The 21,902-nt window shown below is 43.5% G+C and overlaps 1 protein-coding gene across 1 annotated transcript; it reads right to left on the reverse strand.

Annotated features, from left to right (window-relative positions):
• Nucleotides 1-8,230: 8,230 nt before the first annotated feature.
• PPP1R3C (protein phosphatase 1 regulatory subunit 3C) lies at nt 8,231-13,181 on the reverse strand. Its single transcript, XM_075534131.1, has 2 exons — nt 13,029-13,181; nt 8,231-10,571 (listed from the first exon to the last, which is right to left on the reverse strand). Exons 1-2 carry the CDS (start codon nt 13,040-13,042, stop codon nt 9,632-9,634), a joined length of 954 nt encoding a protein of 317 aa, XP_075390246.1. The 5' UTR covers nt 13,043-13,181; the 3' UTR covers nt 8,231-9,631.
• Between the last annotated feature and the right edge of the window lie 8,721 nt (nt 13,182-21,902).

Raw genomic sequence — 21,902 nt, forward strand, 5'->3', positions numbered from 1 at the left:
AGGACTTCTGGCACAATGTTTAAAAGAAGTAATAGAAGCCCCTGTTGTAAAGATGGTTTCAAGATTTACTTATTTATTACAGTATGATGTTTGTGGCGTAGTTTTGGTCGATAGCTTTTCATCAAATTAAGGAAATTCTCCTCTATTCCTAGTTCAGAAGAACTTCTCCATTAATGGCGGTATGAGTTTTTTCTTCTTTAATATATTTATGTGGCAAATAATAGTAATTGATGTTTAATGTTGAAATAATCTTACATCCTTATAATAAATAAACACAGTCTGATCATTCTACAAAATTTATTTTTTACATATAGGTGTATTCCTATTACAAATTTGTTGTTTATAAATTTTTGCATCTATTCATAAGTAAAATTGGCTTGTAATTTTCCTTTTATATATTGTTTTTGTAGAGTTCTGGTGGTGCTATTGAGTAAACATTGGACTGCTAACCACAAAGTTACTGGTTCAAACCCACCAGCCACTCCATGGGAGAAAGATGAGGCTATCTGCTCCCATAAAGATTTAAAGACTCTGAAACCTATCTAGGATCAGTAAGAGTCAGAATCCACTCCACAGCAGTTGGGTATATTGTTTTTATAAGACTTTATTATCAAGGTCATGCTAATTTATAAATGAATAATGTTCCCTTTATTAATATTCTCTGGAATATTCTGTATAAGACTGGAAATGTGTGATCCTCAAATGTTTGGTAAAACTTACCTATAAAACTGTCTCAAGGAGCACTAGTGGCCTAGTGGTTGTGCATTGAACTGTGATCTGTGTGGTCGGCAGTTCAAAACTACCAGCAGCTCTGAGGGAGAAGACTGGGCTTTCTACTCCATAAACAGATACAGTCTTTGGAAACCCACAGCTAGATCACTATGATTCAGCATAGCCATGATGGCAGTGAGTTGAATTATAAAACTGTCTGAGCTAGGTATTTTGTTTGTGATTGAATTTTAAACAGCAGTTAAATATCTTCAATGTTTCCCAAACTGATCGGGTTTTCTGTTTCTTCTCTAGACCATTCTGATGCAAAATCTTTTTCTAGAAACTTGCCTCATTTTATGTTTTCAGGTTTATTGACATGAGCTTGTTCATAGTACCACCCCTCATTTTTTAGTTTCTTTAGCACCTTTTAACATCCCCATTATATTTTAACCTTCTCACTTTTATCTTCCTATATCTTGCAGAAGATTTGTCTCTTTATTGTGAACTCCTGTTTGATGAAAATTCTTGAGGCTCAGATACATGCTTACAGAAAACGTTTCTGTTTGCTTCTGCTAAGCACCCGTGGGCACTGAAACCAGGAACCATTTTAAAATAAATTCTTGGCTTGAGTTTTCTCAGACATGCAAACTGTAAGATCATATTGCAAATCCATGTATGGGGCAATATTGAGTTATGAAGCTTCAGAAGTTTGCTCTTGAGACAGTCATCTTATTTAGTAGAATTTCTTCATAAGGAGGGTTACTTTCTTTTCTAACTGAGAGTGTAGCCTTTCTTGGCCCTGGTCCCATGTTGAGTAGTCATTGTCATTATCACCATAATATGCTCTAATCCTTCATCTCTCTCCCTTTCTCAGCCATAGCCGTTAAAACCAAATGTTGGTTTTCTAGGGATTAGCAAGTGAGCTCTGAACAAATGCCAATGTCACTGCACATTTACCCCTCTGGTGTATTGCTTTTGATTTTCAGGGTCTTTAAGGGAGCATAAGAGGTCTTTAGCTGAGCGCTGATGTTGTAGTGGTGATGCATTGGGCTGCAATCCACATAGTCAGCAGTTCGAAACCACCAGCACCGCAGCAGAAGAAAGACTGGGCTTCGTCTCAGAAAGCCACAAGGGGTCACTATGAGTCAGCATTGACTCAATGGCAATGAGTTTGAGATTAGAAGAGGCCTCTTACGCTCAACCCAACAATGCCTTAAAATTTATAATCAGAAAATATTTGATCTGGCGTTTTTATTTGTTTTGTAGTGGGAAGGTTTGGGGAAAGTTATATGTAGACTTTATATTTAATTTTTACATTTTCAATGTCAAAGTCATCTTGGTCATGTTGTACAGGTTTTAACTTAGAAAACAATATCAAATTTGTATAGGCACTAAAATAATCCCTAAAATGTTTTCAGAGATCATAAGTGAAATCACTTTTCATTCCAGACAAGGATCCTGATTACACTCTTCAATTATCACAATAACAAATTATAGCTTTACTATTTTCTTTGGATTTCTAGGGCGGAAAATCACTTGAGGTCAGGCACTGGACTAAAAGCTTTATGTAAGTTATATCATTTAAAACATAATGTGTGATGGATGGATGGATGGATGGATGGGTGGATGGATTGTGATAAGAGTTGTATGAGCCCCCAATAAAACAATTTAAGAAAAAGAGAGTTACAGTCCCAAGGGCTCAAATAGAAAGTAAATGTTTAGAAATTGATGATGGCAACATATGTGCAAATATGCTTGATACAATTGATGTTCGGAATGTTGAGAGCTGTAAGAGCCCCCAATACAATGATTTAAACACACACACCATATACATCTATATAGAGATATATATGTATAATGGGTGAAGTTATAGCCAAGCAGCTTATGATAAACCAGTGCACTTGATGAGGACTCAAAGAGTCATAGATTTCTTAATTGCCTGAAGACATTCAAGAGCTATGGAGACAATCAGGACTTGAGAGATGAGGAAATTAGACAGAGATCAAAGATCAGATCAGTTTCCCCTCCTTAATAAGATAAATAGCTTGAGGCCCACCAATGCTAGCACCATTCCAGAACAATGAAAAGAGCTAGGATGAAGGAAACACAAAATGAAATTACTTTAAAGTATTGGAGAGCTACAGAAGGAACTGGGACTTCAGAGGTGAAGTGAACTGACACGCTACAGTCTTGTGTTACTTGGCTGTGCTTTCTGATTCTGGCCAAGGGCAGAAAGTTGAAAAGCTGGGGTTTGCCTGGGCAAAGGGCCACAGGCATCGATAGAGCTACTGACTGTCTCGGAGCAGAAAACAAAACTGAACACTCCAGGAGACAACATCCTGGTGAGGATGAGGGGCAACAAACTGAACCTGACAGTGCATTTCCCCCTCAAGACACTGGCCATGTTCTCTGATGCTCCACAGAGTAAGAGGCAAAGAGGCTCATCAGGGACTGATGAAAGGGACTGAAAAGGGACTTCCGGGAAGATAGCAACGGAGTAGCACATACCAGAGGGACTCCACAGAATTCAGCCCAGGAGAGTTGCTTAGAGGGACATTCAGCACTGCAGGAAAGCAGGAGGAACATCATAAAGAGGGAAAGAGGGACCAGACTTCAACCCGGTGCTCCAAGATGTGAATGCAACATGCCTTTGTGGAGTGGGAACCAGTGGAGAGGTCTGGGGGGCTGGCCCCAACCCCAACTACTAAGGAGACACCTGCCCCTCCCCTCAGAAGAATTTATTTCAAAGGATAGCACTGAATCTGCAACTCCGGGAGAGGGACATATCTGATCGGAGCATACAGGAGCAGATGAAAGGGGAGGAGGAGAGAGTGGAGCACATCATGGCTCACCAGGCCAGGAGGTTGATGTTCCCAATTAGAGCAACCAGTCGACAGAGAGGACCACATGGTCAGCGCCACTATGAGATATGACGCCCCTCACTGACCCATAGCCCTATAGGGGACAACACCAGAGACAGTGTGGGAATTGCACCAGATCGGATCCCACCACACCTAGGCAAAGCATTAAGGGAGTGCAACAGAACAGCAAGGGAATGGAGCAGTGAGGTCCCCAGGGAATGCTGAAGGTGGACTTTGGGGCCAGGGTGTGGTGCCCCAACAGACTGGACTGGAAAACACTCCTAAAGGCCAACAAACAATCCTTGAACTAACTACAAGCTTTTCTTTCTTGTGTTTTGTTTTGGATTTTTCTGTCATTTGGTTTATTGTTGTAGTTGTTTTGTTGTATATTATTGCTTGGTTTTGCTCTGTCTTGTTTTTGTGCATGTTATTATCTCCGCAGGTCTGTCTAAATAAGAAAGGCTGGATGAACAATTGGAGGAGAAAACAATGGGACTGACAGTTCCACAGGGACATGGGAAAGGGGACGGTGGGGGGGGCAAGGTATTGGTATTAATAAACCCAGGGACCAGGGAACAATAAGCAATCCAAATTGGTGGTGAGGAGGGTGTGGGAGGCCTGGTTGGACATGATCAAGGGTAATGTAACTAAGAGGAATTGTTGAAACCCTGGTGGGGACTGAGCATGATAGTGGGACAAGAGGGATGTCAAAGGAAATAGAAAAAAGAGCTGGGAGGCAAAGGGCATTTATAGAGGTTTAGATAAAGACATGTACATATGCAAATACATTTATACATGAGGATGGGGAAATAGATCTATATGCATATAGTTATAGGTTTAGTATTAAGGTAGCAGAAGGACATTGGGCCTCCACTCAAGTACTGCCTCATGCAAGAATACTTTCTTCTAATAAATTTGCATTCTATGACGCTCACCTTCCCAACACAACCGCTGAAGACAAAGAGCATAAACAACCAAATGTGGTGAAGAAAGCTGATGGTGCCCGGCTAACAAAAGAGATAGCGTCTGGAGTCTTAAAGGCTTGAAGATAAACACGGGGCCATCTGGCTCAGAAGCAATAAAACCCACATGGAAGAAGCACACCAGTTTGTGTGACCACGAGGTGCAAAGGGATCAGTTATCAGGCATCAAAGAACAAAAAATCATATCATTATGTGCTCACCTCCCTTTATACGACTGCTGAAGACAAATGGGTGCATAAGCAAATGTGATGAAGAAAGCTGATGGTGCTCAGCTATCAAAAGATATAGCGTCTGGGGTCTTAAAGGCTTGAAGGTAAACAAACAGCCATCTAGCTCAGAAGCAACTAAGGCCACATGGAGGAAGCACACCAGCCTGTGCAATCACAAGGTGTCAAAGGGATCAGGTATCAGGCATCATCAGAACAAAAAATCTTACCATGGTGAATGGGGGGGGGAGAGCATAGTGGAGACCCAAAGCCCATTTGTAGGCCACTGGACATCCCCTTACAGAAGGGTCTTGGGGAGAAGATGATCCATTCAGAGTGTGATGTAGCAAGGATGAAAAATACAACTTTCCTCTAGTTCCTAAATGCTTCCTTCCTCCCACCCCCCACTGTCATGATCCGAATCCTACCTTGCAAGTCTGACTAGAACAAAGGATGGACACTGGTACAGATAGGAACTGGAAACACAGGGAATCCAGGGTGTATGATCTCCTCAGGACAAGTGGTGTGAGTGGCGATACTGGGAGGGGATAGGGAGTGTGGGTTGGAAAGGGGGAACTGATTTCAAGGATCTACATGTGACCTCCTCCCTGGGGGATGGACAACAGAAAAGTGGGTGAAGGGAGACGTGAGACAGAGCAAAATATGACAAAAAAATAATTTATAAATTATCAAGGGTTCATGAGGGAGGGGGGAGGGCGAAGGGAGGGGGGAAGTGAGAACCTGATGCCAGGTGCTTGGGTGGAGAGCAAATGTTTTAAGAATGATGAGGGCAAGGAATGTACAAATGTGCTTTACACAATTGATGTATGTACGGATTGTGGTAATAAAATGATTTTTTTTAAAAAGAAAGCCTCTGAAAAGCGAAGTGGAGTTCTGGGAGGTCTGTGTGTGTGGAAGAAGCCATGATTAGAGTGTAAACGTCAATCAGCTTCAGACTCACCCTCCTCTGACAGGCTCTCAAGTAAATGTAACTGATAACATCTTCAAAGACCGCATTTCCAAACAAGGTCAAGTTCACATTTACTGAGGATTAGGACTTCTACATATCTTTTTAGAGGACACGATTCAATTAGTTACAAACCTAAGTATGAACGATCAGGAAAGAGAAAGAGGGATTAGGAAAACTAAGAAGTAAGGTTCAGGTTAAGAGAAAGATGATACTGGGGGGCAACGGAGAGAAAGAACCAAGAGGTCAGGCTTTGCTATTTCTGTAACCTTGAGCACGTTGTAGCCACGCTGGGCCTCCACTTCATCATCTATAAAAAGCAGTGGGTGGAGGACTCTTTGGAGCCATTAAACGGCTCTGGTCTCTGAACAGGAGCAGTTATAGACACTTCACACTGCTTTAGGATAAGAGCCTCAACCTTGTCTGCATGTCAGAACCACGTGGGAACCTTTGAGACATCCCAGGGCCCAGCCCCCAACTCAGATCAATCAACTCAGAATCTCTGGGGCAAGGGCCCAGGCATGCACATGTTGTAAAACTCACCAGGTGAATCCTACTGATATCAGCCAATCTAGCAACAAACATCCATTCATTGTCAGAAAAGGGGGCCAGTCCATAGGTGGGGAGTCATCAAGACAGGATATGGGAGACTGCTCTGAGTTTGGGATCCTTGACCACTAAGAAGAATGTGTGTTCAGGCCACACTCTCAGTAGTTGCTTAAAATGCCATGCGGAGCTGGGAGATGAAAATTGAGGTACCAAGGGCTCAAGTAAAAAGCAAATGTTTTGAAAATGATGATGGCAACAAATGTACAAATGTGCTTGACATAATGAGTATATGGATGGATTGTGATAAGAGTTGTATGAGGCCCCAATAAAATGATTTCTAAAAGAAAAGAAAATTGAGGAGGAGCTTTCTTTGCAGATTAAAGGACAACCCAAGAACTTTTACATTCCCATCGAGGAAGATTCACAGTTTACTAAGCACGTCGGAATCTCTGACTTTTCCATTTGGGGACAAATTTAAAGGAGAGCCATATATTTTAAAAAGAACAGACTCCTTCCTTAAATTTAACCAATTGGGGATGAAAGGCAAAATATCATGCACCCCAAATTCAAGTAATTCTCACATGGTAAATCTTAAAAGCAGAGTTGCTTCTGCAGTTAGGTGAGGTAGCAGGATATGAAGTATGTGCAATTCTGATATACAAAAAAGGCTCCAGAAACACACTGCTCTGTGACTGGTCTTCTTTCATGGGCAGCTCAGAGATGAGCTGAGACAGGCACCAGCTCGAGCTGACCAGAGTCATGCCTGCCTGAAGATCAGTCCCCTTTTCAGAAGGGGGATTTCTAGAGAAACAGCATTTCTATGGGAGATCTCAAGGAGAGTGTCTAGCAGAGGAACACCAGGTGAAAAGTCACCATCCAGCCAGGACCCTGGCATGAGACACTGAAGAGGCATTTCCATTCTCTAGACCTTTAGTCAGTTTGTTTCTTCTTTTATAAAATTAAGTAGTTGAGTCCCATGATCTTCAGGTTCCCAATTAGACTCAAATTCTACACACACACACACCGATTCCCATGAGAAGAGGGAGTTCTTCCTTATGGAACCATCATCATAGAGAGAGGAAATAAAATAGAGATCTTGAACTCAGATACCTACAGAGGCCAGGTATATAGCAAAGGACAGTACACCGGGGGTAGGGATTGTGACAAACACAAGATCCCATCTAAAGGGGTGGGAAATACTCAACTCAGATAATTGTCATCATGAGAGATTGACCCAATTTGGGGGGGGGGGTGAAGTTCAGATTTTTAATAGTTTATTGATTGTTTAATCTTGGCAAACAATTCTTTTTTAAAATAAAAGCAACTTGGCATGTGGAACAAAATGCATGTGGCCAAATATGATCGACCTCTGGTATAGAAGATATATGATTAAAATGTATTCTTTATCATTAGGTCTAGCTTGAGATTTATTGTGCAGAAACTGCTTCTGGAATCTCTAGCAAGAGTTGGAGCCATGGTACGAGTTCATAGAACTGCTACTCAATGACCTCAGCTCCCTCCCTGTGGTCCTGAAGCAGCATTGAGTTTGGCCCCTTCAAGAAGGTGTTGGAATAAGAGCTGGAAGCCACCTCGGCTTTCTCATACCATCTCCTCCACTATTCACCATTGTAAAGCTGAGAAGTAGCCCCAAGTTAAACTACAAGCAAGGTGTGTGTGTGTGTGTGTGATGAGCAGCATCCACAGGTGGAGACAGTTGAGGGAAATATCCAAGCAGCTCAAGTCACTGTGCATGGACACCTCTACCTCCAAAGATCAGGTGGTAGGAAGTTCAATCACTGACAAAGTTAGGACCGTGTGCATATCCTCATGCAGAACCAATTCCTGGGCTGAGCAAGTTCTGCTCAGTTGTTAGGTAAGTCAAACAAGAGACTCTCAGTTCATGGCTTCTTATTTATCTAGCTATGGTTTGAAAAAAGAAAAGATACTCAGGTCTTATATCAAACAATTTATTCTTAAAGTGAGCGGCTCATAAAGCACAGCTATAGGAAAGTGCAATATTTACAGTAAAAAAAAAGTGTGGGTGCTAGCCAGACTTCAAATACTGTCATAGCAGGGTCATTCCAATAGCATTTTTCTGGCATGGGAGCTAGAAACAAACATTTAGGGACTTTTGTCCTTGAGAATAGGTGGATATTACAAAACAGATTTATACACACTCCCAGAAAAGCTTATTATTACAACACATCCAAAACAATGCATATCCATTTAAAAAGAAACATCTTGCTTTCAAAGAAACTAAGTCAAAAGACAGTCAAGGCAAAATAGGCAAGAGATAGATTGCTACATCTATGTGTAAGGCACTGGATTCTTACATAGAGAATCCTCATGTCAGCCCTCACTTCAATCATCACATTGAAAAAGTGTGGCGAGAAATAACAAGTCACCTTCAATATGAAGGATGCAAGTTACCGATACTGACAATGCTCTGATAGGCACAGCAGCATGGCCGGAGGAATGCCAGTCTAGAGAGTGGACCTTCTCCTGGGATTAGCAGATCCCCAGTCAGGCTTTGGGGTTAAGCAACTACAGTGTTCTGGCTTAATCAAGGCGCTTGTAAAGAGTGATCTTTGACATGACCCAGAGCCCCTACAAATGCCTACTCATTGACAATGGCGTGGTTTTTGGTTACACTGAGGCCCCAAGCATGATGCCTTTATTATAATATGAAGACTGCATCCAGGCTTGCTAAATGTTGCCCAAATCATGTTGCTTATGAACCTCATTTGAACAGAAAGGCTTCGCTTGAGATTTTGATTCTTCTGTTATAATTTACCTTTCTCCAACATCGTTCCATATCCCTTAAAGCTTGTTTTTTCCCCACAAGGATACAGAATAGATCTTCCCCTCCCCCCCTTCAAATGATTTTCCCAGACAAGAACTGGAAAACACAAAATAACCTTCCATTTTCTCACCAACGATTAAGTACCAGACCTCCTGCTCACAGCCTGACTCGCTGTGGAGACCTTTGTGCATACTTCTCACACGTTTCTCGTACCATTAGGCCAGCTTCCCATCACCACCAGTTGTCCTTTTTTCAGCCTTTCCTTGCCCAGCGTGAGAGCTAGTGAATTGAGAGGGAAGAGGGAAGGGTATTGGAAGCTTTACTTTTCTAAAAATAGGCCCCAGGCTGTTACTTTTTCCTCCTCAAATGTTATCCCACCTGACCCCAAATCCACATTCTCAAGTGGCTGTCTTCTTTGTAGCCAGGTCTTAAAAGCTCAAACCTAAACCTACTGAAGGAAATTAGTGAAGACTGACTAACATTGAGCAATACAGCCCTAGAGTTACATCAGGGACGATAACAGATCACGACCAGTCACTAGGTTACTCAATTCAACGATAAGAGGCTAAATTCTCGATTCTCCCCCAACTCTGCCATTCTGGGAAGAAGCCACTAGCCAGCCTGGGACTTCCAAAGACTGGTGACTCCAGCTCAGTTTTGGGGGGCACATGGTGGAATGCACAGTCCTTGGATGCCATCTGCGTCTGCACCCCATCAGGTTTCCACTGCACATGGACAATTCGGTAATTTTGACCCTCGTTGTTGTCCCAGAACACCTGCCCGTTGGCATGGTAAGAGATACAGAACTCGATTTTCTCCTCTGTGGGGATGACTTGGGGTAAGTCAATGGCAAATGAGAAGGTGTCGCTGTCGGAGCCACCATATACATTGTTCATGTATTCACAGTCCACATCGGTGTGGCTTTTCCAAGTGTCAAAAGTGACGCGGACCTGAACTCTCTTCTGAAAGCTCACGTTTTTCACCTTCACGGTTCCGGTCACTGTGCGCTCCTGCAAGGCGCAGTTTTCCAGGCACACAAAGTTCTTCTGAAAGTGGTTGCGGAACCTTAGGTAGTCGGAGGAAGGCTGTGGGAAATCCAAAATCAAGTTTTTCTCCTCGTGGAGCTTTAGGCTGGAGCAGATGTCGTTCAGGTCCAAGAGATCAAACTGGAGATCCCACGCTGGGTCTTCCGGGAGGTCAGAGAAGACGTGGATGGCAGTGAGAGACAGGCCCTTGGAGTCTGCAAATACGACCCGCTTCTTGGCTTGGTTGCGTGAGCGCTTCCAGTCGCTCTGTGACTTGGCTTCCTGTTTCATATTGAGGCATGGTTTCAGCGGCTTCAATTTGTTCACAAAATTTCTTCGTTGAAAGTCGTCATAAGGGCTCAGAAAGCTCTTTAGAGGTGGTGAATGAGCCAAACAGAATCTCATGGCTACATCCACTGGCATGACTGAGCTTGTCAAAGGCCGTGGATCTAACACCTGGATCATTCTGGAATGGAAGAAGAAGAGAGGTTATCATCAAGGTCTGGAATATTCTTCCCCAATCCCAAATATATACTTGCATGTACTATTTCTGTACTGACTGATTTACAGCAGTACAGTAATTATGAGTTGCTACTACATGTAGCAAAAGAGAACATATTAAGTTATCTTATCTATATTCTATGTTCAGCTCAACCCCTAACTGGCTACAGGATGCAGATTAGCTGCTTCAAATACATGGGAGGTTTCAGTTTCACAATCCGAGAACTAAAGAGGTTGGATCTGATCACCTCTAATACAGCCTTAGGAACCAATTGCTCTGTGCTGCACTGCAACTCCTGGGCCATAGAGCCACTGAGACAGAACCTCAGTATGTGTGTGTTTTCTTAAAGCTTCTTGAGCGCTTCTTGTAAGCTTTGGCTCCACCCCCTGAATCCCTTCCTTTGTTGATTTTCCTATTGATTATGTGCTTCTCTGGAAAAGGAATCTATCCATTTAGGAAATGATAGCAATATGTATTCTCATGGAGTTTTGAGTGTGTGAAGACTGGAAAGAGTGAAGTCGGGATCATTTTTGCACTTGAACTATGGTTCCTTTCTCGTTTTTCACAAATGTCTGATGGGAAAGTCAGCAATGTACATACTTCAAAATACTTTGCATAATCTGAATTTAATGTAGAAAGAAGTCCAGTAGAGGTCCACATGTAAGTGGGGGAGAAACAGCATACCTAAAAAGTAGACCGATTCTAAAATATGTCTGGTAGTCCCTGAGTAATAAATGAGATCTATTCCAAGTGTATGAATACCTTTAAATTGAATTAGTAGGTAAGGAATGTATATGCATATGCACATAGCTCTTAGTTAGCTTTACCGTCAGTGCCCCCAAAACAAAAAACCTCAAAGTCTTTTCAATGATTTAAGAGCCGCTCATCCAGCAAGTGAAAGTGGATGTGCTAAGAATTTGTTGGGAGTAAAGAGGTTCGTTGCATTCAAAGTGAGGTCAATTTTGACCAATATTTAAAGGGAAAATATAATTTGTCAGTAAGTCTGACTGTTATAACCTGGGAACTTACTACATACAGTCTTTAGAATTTTGGGGAATTTTCTAGAACATACACCAAAACATTAACAATTGTCTCTAGGTGATATGATTGTAGGTGATCTATTTTGTCTTTCTTATATTTCTTTAGTATTTTCTAAAGCTTTGGGGGATGAACATATTATTTTTGTAACTAGAAAGACAATAAAGCTATTTATTCTATTACACTCAGCAATTTAAATCTTAAAGCGTCTGTCAATAAGTAGTGGACACCCCCCCACTCTTCCCCCACCCCCATTCCTATCCTACCCCCGGCCCTGGCATTTAGCCATCAGTAGATATTACCAAGCCTACAGAAGTGGGCCTTCTTTCACTTATAGATAAAAGGCATGTGCGTTCTGTACATGACAGGATCTTCAGTCCCGGCTCACAGGCGCTGTAGTCACGTCCGCAAGTGGTCATTCTCTCAAAGTGGACTATCAAGAGCATTCACGGAATTTATGAACTCTGGGGTTTTTCTGGGAGACCTACAAACTTAGAACATACAAGGCTGAGGGAGTATTTGTAAGTCTAATCATAGTTGCCAAGTTGAATTTTGAGAGATGCCTGCTGCTAAATTATGCCTGAAGAAGCTATTTAAAGTTGCTGTTATTTCTTTTTGCATTTACAGAAAGATGGGGTCAGTGCTGAGTGGCCGCTCTACAATTTTCCTTCCTAGCCAAGAGTGGAAAATGATAGTTCGCTCAAGCTCTGAGACCGAGTTAGTTGTGGCAAAACTGTGAAAAGTGAAGAACTACCAAAGGTAAACATGGATCCTGTCATTGTTTAGGCTTGGTTTGTGTTTTTCCAAGCTAAGCTTCCTAACCAGTAATGTCGGTGTTACCAACTGTTCCCACAAGTTAACGCACCTGAGTTCTTGGGACTTAAACCAAAGCCTAAGACTCGAATCAATGAGGAGATCAATGAGCTGATGCTGACCGCGCTCAGTTTCTAGTGTAGGCGCCGATTATTAGGCTCTATTCCTAAGTCCTCCCAACCCTCTCTGCTCCCAAGGAGCCCAGTACCTACTAACCCAGTAGTCAGTGCAGCTGTCCTCCCCTGTGCAGGGCGTCAGGGGTGGGGGCAAGGAGTGCCCAGGGGCAATCCCTCCATTGCTCCTCACCCTCAGCTACGCAATGACAGCTGCCGCACTTCCGCGGAAACTCGGGCTCCCCTCTTGTCCTGCTGTCACAGCAGGCGCCTGGCACCTGTGTTGCGCCTGGGGATGCCACCCCGGGCCCCTTTGGAGTTGTACCGGAGGCGGGCCAGTGTCCCCCTCGGACTCCGTCCCTCGCCAGCCTCGGCCCCCCAGGGTCTCCATCCAGCTGCAGCGGCGACCGAAGGACCGCGCAGCCCGCCTGCCCTGCAGAGTCCGCGGCGCACGTACCTGGTGCAGCTCATGGGGCAGAGCGAGGGGCCGGGCGGGCCGTGGGCACCGGCACACCAGCTGTCAGCGCAAGTCGCACCCGGTGCAGAGCCCTCAACCTCCGCGGTGCCCCCAGGCGGATGGCGGGCCCCCGGAGCCCCAGAGCCCGATTATCTTCTCCGGACCACGTGAACGAATCGTGCGGACCAATCGCCGGGCCGCAGGCCCCACGGCCCGACCAACCAGCGCCGAGCTGGGGCGCGAGCCCTCGCCGGGGGCACGTGATCCCCGCGGGGGCCGGAGGGGCCCGGCGCCGAGCCGAGCTGGGTCGAGCCGAGCGGGGGATGGTCGGGGCCGCGGCGGCCAGCTGGCAGCGGGGCGAGGCTGCGCGCAAGGCGCGTCCCTGCCGAAAGTCGAGAGCCGCATCCCGGCGGGGTGCCAGCTCCGTGGCCGCAGGCCGGGAGAGCGCCCTGCCTCGGAGGCGTGGGTCCCTTGCGAAGGCGCTCGGGGTCTCCGCACAGACGCCGCACCCCGAAAGGTGCGGCTCGCTCCAGCGCTTCTGGTGCTGGACGTGTTCCTGGTGTTCTTCGTTGCTGGTGGGGGGGCTGGCACCCTCTTTCCTCACCCCCACACCCACCCACCCCCGTAGTCAGAAGTTGGCTGCTTTGGGATAAAGTGCATCCGTACGTGCAGCACACATCAGACAGGAATTGCTGGTTTCCCTAACAAGTGAACGCCTGCCCGCCCCCTGAAACAATGAGATGGCACAGTTCGTTTTCAGAGGCGTTTGTTTGTTTGTTTGTTTGTTTGTTTCCACCTGCCCTTCCATTTTCTCCGTGGAAGAGAAAACTAACACCACAAACGGTCAGTTGACTCAAGGAGTGAGCAAGGGCCAACCCAAACTGCGCCACTCCGATGGGGTGTCCTGTGACAAAGATGTGGGAATCGCAATGCTAAAAGAGCACGTTGGTGTTTCGTGACTCCTAGAGATTCCGATACCTTTGCAGAGGTTTCTGTTACTTTATTGTGTTCTTTTGTGTCCTTGGGGAAAATTTGTAGACTATCCATTACAGGTATAACATCAAATTTCTATGTCAAGTATACATTCGTTCTATGTATTGAAACCCACATCCTACTTCTGGCCTATGAACTTAGATTGCCAGCAGTCAATTATTAATGCAAAGAACCAACCTCCCCGTAATGTTTTAAGTAACTGCCAAACAGTGGAATTGTTAAAGCTGAGTTATCAGAGTGAAGAAAAATAAATTCATGCTGAATATCACTGAGAGAGATCCTTAATACTTGGGGCTTTGCTTTTTAAGTGAAATGTCCAACTAATGATCTTCTAGGCCCTTGACCCAACTCAAACTAACCTTGTTCCACTCTTTACTAAACATGCTGTCCTTCTCCCGAGACTGTTCCCTTCTGGTAATATACCCAAAGTGTCTGAAGCTAACCAACCAGAAATCTGTAGTCTTGGAAGAAGTATGCTAAAAAGTCCCTTAGAAATAAGGCCGGCAACAGTTTGTTCTGTCTGATGTACTTTGTGTCCATAATTGTTTAATAGCCCAAAAGCAATTAGAATGATGGAGGTGGCAGTTTCCTTAGATGTCATTTTGGCTTCCAATACCCCATTTCACAAATGAGCAATGCCGACCTGCTGGCCAGGGGCTTCCAGGTTCGAGCCAAAACTGGAAACCTGGTAGGATGATGTTATGGAGAGACAATATAATATTTTATTGTCATCCCTCTTGTCCAAGAATGAGGTAATTAAGAAATCAAACTGCGCAGTGCATTGGGCAAATCTGCTGCAAAAGACCTCTATAATGTACTCACCCAAAAGACGCCACTAGGAAAGCCAAGATGCACCTGAACCATGCCAAGCTAATTTCAATTGCAAACATATGCATACAAAACACGAGTCAGAAGAACCAAAGAAGAATTGATGCCTTTAAATGATGCTGTTGGTGAAAACTATTGAACATATACCATAGACTGTCAGAAACACAAACAACTCTGAGTTGGGAAAAGCACCATGACAACGGTCCTTAGAAACAAGGATGATGAGACGTTGGACGTGTTATCGGAAGGGACCAGTCCCTGGAGAAGAAAACCACGCTTGGTAAAGTGGAGGGTCGGTGAAAAAGAGAGCAGGCCCTCAATGAGATGAATTGACACAATGACCACAAGGGTGAGCCCGGGGGTGGCAAGAACAGAGCAGTGTTCAGTTCTGTTGTTCGTGAGATACTTGTACCATGCGTTAGACCAACTGCATGGCACATGGCAACAAAAGCATCTGGGAAAAGGGCAAGATGTACATGCATTTCAAAGTGGAATATACCCCACCAAAATGCCAACGGTGCTGTTTGTGGATGAAAAACAACCTCACCACCATGGGGTTAATTGTGACCCATAGTGACCCTGTGGGACTGAGTAGAACCCTGTGGGTTTCTGAGGCTGTAAATCCTCAGGAGTAGATGGTGGGTTTGAACTGATGACTTTAGAGATTAACAGCCCAATGCATAACCCACTGTGCCATCGGGACTCTTTTGTTTGAGAATGGTGAGACTAAAAGACTTTTGTTTGTTTGGTCCCTTTGTTTCCTTGTGTTTTTTATTTACCTACAAAGAAATGGATGACTTCTATAGTTAAGGAAAAAAATTTAAGGGTTTAAAACCTTCAGACTCAGCTAACATTAACAGTCTACCTAATAGATTCAAGGAACAGTGTTGGAGGTTTTCACATACCTTATGCCACTTCCAGCCCTTCATCCTGTTTGCTCTCCTGCCCCCTGGTGCCGACTCATGCCACACAAACTGCTCTCTCGTGTCACTTTCAAACAGAAGATTTGGGAAAACAGCACCCTTTCCTACGAGGACTCAAATTCCAATAAGCATTCAAGACCCTGACCCCCTCACTTCTGTCTTCTCCTTGGCGTTTACCACCCTTCGTTATAGGAGGAGAGGAATTGACATGGAATCAGTGATCTAAATCAGGATCTACCAACACAGAAGATGTGGTGAATGTGGAATTGTGGGAGCTTTGTTATTTTTTGGAGGCTTTTCTCCAAGTGGATCCGGACATTGTGCTACTTGTCCGAAGAAGCCATCTGTCTACAAGAGTGTCTCGAGCTGGGCAATATTTCCAGTGCTGTGTTAGGGTTGCCAGGACTCAAAACCACACACAGTATATTGACCTTGAAGATGTTATCATCTTTATTTTATAAAAGGAAATTGAACTCATGAAATTCCAGGGACCATTTTTAAAGAGCTACTAGATAAAGGGACCAACGTGGTCTCTTACATAATTTACCCAATACATTACCATGTAGAAAAATCAGTCCCTTGTTTAAAAAAGAAAAAAAAATCTGGGGTATGAATCCCAGGATTGCCAACTCCTTCTACAATTTTGTCTTTTTTTTTTTAATATCCAGTCAAGAATGTACTTGAGAATTCGACCTTAATTTATTTATATAAAAAGTCAGTACTTTTACCATAATTAGTTATAACTCAGGATGAACCTCTGACCCCACAGTCCAGACTCTAGAGTGAAGAAGGTTGAGAACCGCTCATTTTGATGAATGGGGTTGGACTTTCATTTGTGAGAGCAGAGGAATGGCAGCCCCATGGCCTAGTGAATAATACGCTCGGTGGTACAGCAAGTCAGTCTTCCATCTTTAGTCATATTGGATGTGACTGTCAATATTAGGAGATGAGTGTAATTAAAAAATATATAACCCTTAAACCCCTATTCAGTTGACCCTTGGACAATATGGATTTGGACTGCACAGGTCCACTTATAAACAGATTTTCTAATGCTGTGCGACTAACTTGTCTCCCAGTAAACTGAATGTCATAGTAAAAAGTCATGTGTCATGGTTCACTTGTGTTTTCAATCATGTTTATAGGAATACCGTGAACTTTGAATCATGCCATGGGACTAAGATGGAGAGTCACTAGAGGTACTGGAAGTGCTCCCAAGAGACAGAGTGAGATTTGGCCATCACAAGTAAAAGAGTTGATTTGCTGGAAATTTACTGTAAATCAAGGTCTGCAGTTGCCCAGAATTTCAAGATAAATTAATTCAGTGGAAAAACCATTGTCAAAAAGACAAAAATCTGTGAAGTCAGTGCTACACTTTGGGGGAAATACCTTCTTATCTCATATTGAAAATGGGCAGGCACAGAAAATGCTGTCTTGGCATGCTTCCAGGCTATAAGATCTAGGATGTTTTGTTTATGTTTACATTAATCTTATGTTTTCCTGAAAATGAAATAAAGTTTTGGGTCTTTTTCCAAAAAAGAAAATGGGCAGGATATACTACATGTAACACATGAAATGTGTATGTGTCAACAGACTCTGTATATATTCCGGAGGGTTCCAGTCAACAGTTTTCAAGGAGTCAAAAGCTGTATTTAGATTTTCACCGGCACAGGGGTCGTTGCCTCTTCTGTGTGATGTTCACAGGTCAAATGCATAGTGTTTACTGTGGGCAAGGCACTGTTCTGAGCTACTTATAAATATTTGCTCATTTAATCTTTATAAGAATCCTATGAGATAGAAACCATGATCATTATGAGGGACCAGCCTCCCCACAACTGAATGGGTCCAAGGGGAAGTTGTATAACTGAGGGAAAATTAAAGGAACATCAGACAAGGTATGCAAGGACTCACTTCTTCCATGAAGACCGGAATCAGAGTGAGGGGTATGTATTCTCTGACAGACTTATATAATCTCTAGCTTGGAAGCCACGGTAAACACATACATGACAGGAAGGGGGTGCATTAGAGGATGAGCTACGGGTTTACACACAATAGGAAGGGGAGGTTCTAGAGGTGTACATGTGACAGGAAGGTCCATACCCAACAAGATGGACAGATTCTAGAGCTAAATTGGTGGCCCAACCTTAGTTGGCTCTGAGCTGACTTGACCTTAACTGTCCCTGAGCTCTTCTCTAGGGGAACAATCTGAGATCTTTTCAGACGAGAGTGGGTCCTATTTAGGGTGGGATAGACAATGGAGTTTGACTCTTCTCAATGGCAGACAACCTTTAGGCAGATCGTCTTCAAGGAGTTAACTTTCAAGAGACTAGTAAGCAACCATGTGCTTGCAAGTAACACCTGAAAATTGGCATTATTACAGGGGACATCAGGAGGAATAACTTCTACTTAGTAGAATGTGACTGGGGCGCATCTCCAACTTGGGAACGTGAAGGTCTCCTTCCACAAGAGCCCCAGCCTCGCAGGCTCCTTGACAAATGAGCATAGAGAATTTGTCTGCCTACACTCTCTTCCTTCTCAGTTCCCACAATTATTACCCTTTCTTCACTAAGAAGGAAAGTCAGTTGTGAGAGATTAATTTACTCAAGATATACAGGTGGTGGAGAAAGACAGGCCTTTCTACTCCTATACAGAGTTACAATCTCAGAAACTCACAGGGCATGTGCCACCCTGCTGCTCAGTGGCACCCTCCATGGCATTAACTCCACAGTGGGAAGCTTGCTTTGGGGGATAAGCATGATAGATGGGAGAAGAAGGATTCAAACTCATGTCATTGGTTTCTGGAGTCTGTACTCTAAGTGTATACTCACTGCAATCCAGTCAATTCTGACTCATAACAACCCTGTAAGACAGAGGAGAGCTGCCCCTTTGGGTTCCGAAGGCTGCAGATCTTTACGGGAATGGAAGGCCTTATCGTGCTCCAGAGGAGAAGCAGGTGGGTGGTTAGCAGCCCAATTCATCACCCACTACAGCACCAGGTCTTCTTCTAAGTGTATGAGCTGCTCGTAAGCACACTATCAAAGGTTCCTGCCAGAGCACCAACGTAGCTCTGAAGAAGGCTTGTTGTTATCGTGGGCTATCACGTTGTCCAACTCCTAGTGACTCTATATAGCACCATATAGCTACCTCTATAGGATTTCCTTGGGTGTAGTCATTTCAGAGAGTGAAAAGATGATGCTTTCTATGCCCATAACGAGTCACAGTCTTGGAAACCCACAAAGGCAATCCTCTCCTGTCCTACAGGGTCCATATAAATCAGAAAAGACGTCATAGCAGTGAATAAATCATTTCAGGAACAGAGCTTTTGGTAAGTTTGAACCAACAACCTTTGGGCTAGACAACATCCACAAGGGAAAGGCTGCTTGTGGAATATCTGCGAAATTTCAAGAAGGAAGTGGAATCTAGGAAGAGTAGGGAAATGGAAAGAATTTCAATATGATGGAGTATTATCTTTAAAAGATAACAATGCCTCACACCCAATGAGAGAGCAATTGATATCACAAATGAAAAGCCAACGGTTCTCCTTTCCTCTCAAGGAATAGATTTCCAATGAACAAGAGAATGGAGCCGCAAGTGTCGCCTGAGTAAATTATGCTACTAACCACTGAGTTGGTACTAAGTGGATTTTCGAGTATTATTTTAATGATTTTTTAGCTTTATTTTACTTTTTACCTCACACTATACTTTGAAAATCTCTTTCTAAGAGCAGAATCCATCTAGGTGGATACACAGATGCACAGTACTCTTTACCTACAGTTTACAGTTCCAGACAGTACAGGGAAGAGACTGATGATGAAGGAAGACAGTGGGGGACCAAGAAAAAGACAAACATGGCCCCTCTAATCTATTGAGAAGAACGACATTGATGTAAAAAGGCAAGTAAAAGTCCCAGGTAGGCTGAGTGTCAAGTGGGTCATGTGAATGTACACGCATTTGCTACATGTATTAGAGGACTTTGGAAAAAGGAGAGTCCTCTAGGGGCCAGAATGGCCAGAAAAGGCCAAGACATGTTGGGTAACTGAGGAGAATTATTTAGCTGACTTGGCTAGAAGTGAAGATTTCAGCTGGGGAGTACTGAGGAAAGGGTCAAATGAAAGAGAATCTTAAATGTAAAGATGAAAGAAAAATTTTTAATCTGGATTGGGAGAATACTTTTGGAAACCATATATCTAACAAGACTCTAGTAGTCAAAATATAGACAAAACTTCAACAAATTAACAACAAAAAGGCAAATAATTCAAACATTACATGGACAAAGAACTTGAAAGGATATTTCACCCAAAAAAGGACATTTAAATGGCCACCAAGCACATGAGATGACTATCAATGTTATTAGCCACCAGAGAAATTTAAGTAAAAACACAATGAGCTAGTGTCTCGCAGAAAATAACAAATGCTAGCAAAGATGAGAAGAAATTGGTACACGTACCCCTTGATGATGGAGATGCAAATGGAACAGCCATTGTGGAAGATAGTGTGGCGGTTCCTAAAACATAAAAATGGAATTACCACAAACAAAGGTCACTGTCATCAAGTGAATTACAACTCATAGCAACCTCACAGACAGTAGAACTACTCCTGTGTGTTTCTGAGCCCCAATTCCCCTGCAGAGCAGATCCTGGTTTTGAACTGCTGACCTTACCATTTGCAGCCCAACAAGTTACCCACGATGCCACCAGAGCTGTCATATAAACAGCAGTTATACTGCTAGCTTTATACCACCCTCAGGAAATAAAACAACAACAACTTGGAAGCAGGGATTCAGAGACGTGTACCCCAACGTTTGTGACAGCATTATTCACAATAGCTAGAAGGTAGAAACAACATAAATACTCCACAACAGAAGAACGACTGAACAAAATGTGGGCCATTAACACGCGGGAAAGTAAAAATGTATTGCTATTGGGGTTCTAGTTCTTACATGCCCAGATTTATTCCAAACAAAACATGTCTAAACACGACAACTACAGCCAGTCTTTTTCAATAATACATTTGTCTTAGTTTTGTTAGGGTACCTTCCAATAAAAGGGGGGAGGAATTTTGAGGTCAAGGTTCACATCAAAATTTTTCCAAAACTCAAGTGGACACCTTCCCAAATCATTGGCATTTTTCAACAAACATACAGGAATGCTGCCCCACATAAAAGAAGTTTTTAGATGGATCAAATTTTACAATGAAATTTCCCTCTTGTTTTAAGGAAAATTGAGAAGATCTCAAATATTCAAGGCAGAGAGGTCAGCACTGAAGGTTATGGCTTCTATTTCTGGATATACGAAGGGGGTAATCTTTTAAAAAAATAATTATTGTGGATGATGTGAAGGCTTACAGAGCAGATCATCAGTTTTACATTCAACAATTCGTGTGCATTTTGTTTCAACTCATCCACTGCAGTCCCCTCAGTGTCCTTCACCCACTCCACTTTCTTCCTGTGTTTCCTCTTTTTCATTCTTCCTCCTTTTCTACCTCATAACATTATCTTTGGGTCAATGCTGCTCCTTTGATCTCATAGGACTATTTTTGTTTTATTTTACCATAGAGTGGGTTGGGTTAAGTTCCAGGCTTAAAGAGTGCCCAAAGGCCATAGTCTCAAGGGTCCCTGTCGCGCGCTCAGTCTCGCCAGCAAGAAGGACGCGCCACAACAGGATTCTTCCACAGGCGTTTAATGCGGGTTCGATTTGCAGATGCGGAAAAAGACCCCGAAGCCCCAAACTACTGCTGCTTATATGCGCTCTATGGGGACGTGCTGTGCATTGATTGGTGCGTTCGCCAGAACCCTTATTAGCATACTCCAGGGTGGAGTTATGACTACGTCATCTAAGCAGTGCGCATGCTCTAAGTGGTTGTTTACCACTTAACTGGGCCACCGCCCTGACTGCCTGGCGCCATCTTGTAATGGCGGTGAGAGCTGCGGCTTCCCACAGGTCCCACGTGTCTCTTTCTGACCAGCAAACCTGATCTCCTTTATGACTGAGTTTTGTTCCATATTTTCCTTCCACTCCCTCCAGGATCTTGCAAAGGGTTGCTTTTCAGACAAATTGGTAGTGTCATCTAGTTCTACTAATCTCAGGGTTGTGGACACTAGTGTTCACATGTTCCATTTCTCTATTGACTAATT

Source organism: Tenrec ecaudatus, chromosome 16, assembly GCF_050624435.1.
Source record: "Tenrec ecaudatus isolate mTenEca1 chromosome 16, mTenEca1.hap1, whole genome shotgun sequence".
NCBI classification, from domain to species: Eukaryota; Metazoa; Chordata; class Mammalia; order Afrosoricida; family Tenrecidae; genus Tenrec; species Tenrec ecaudatus.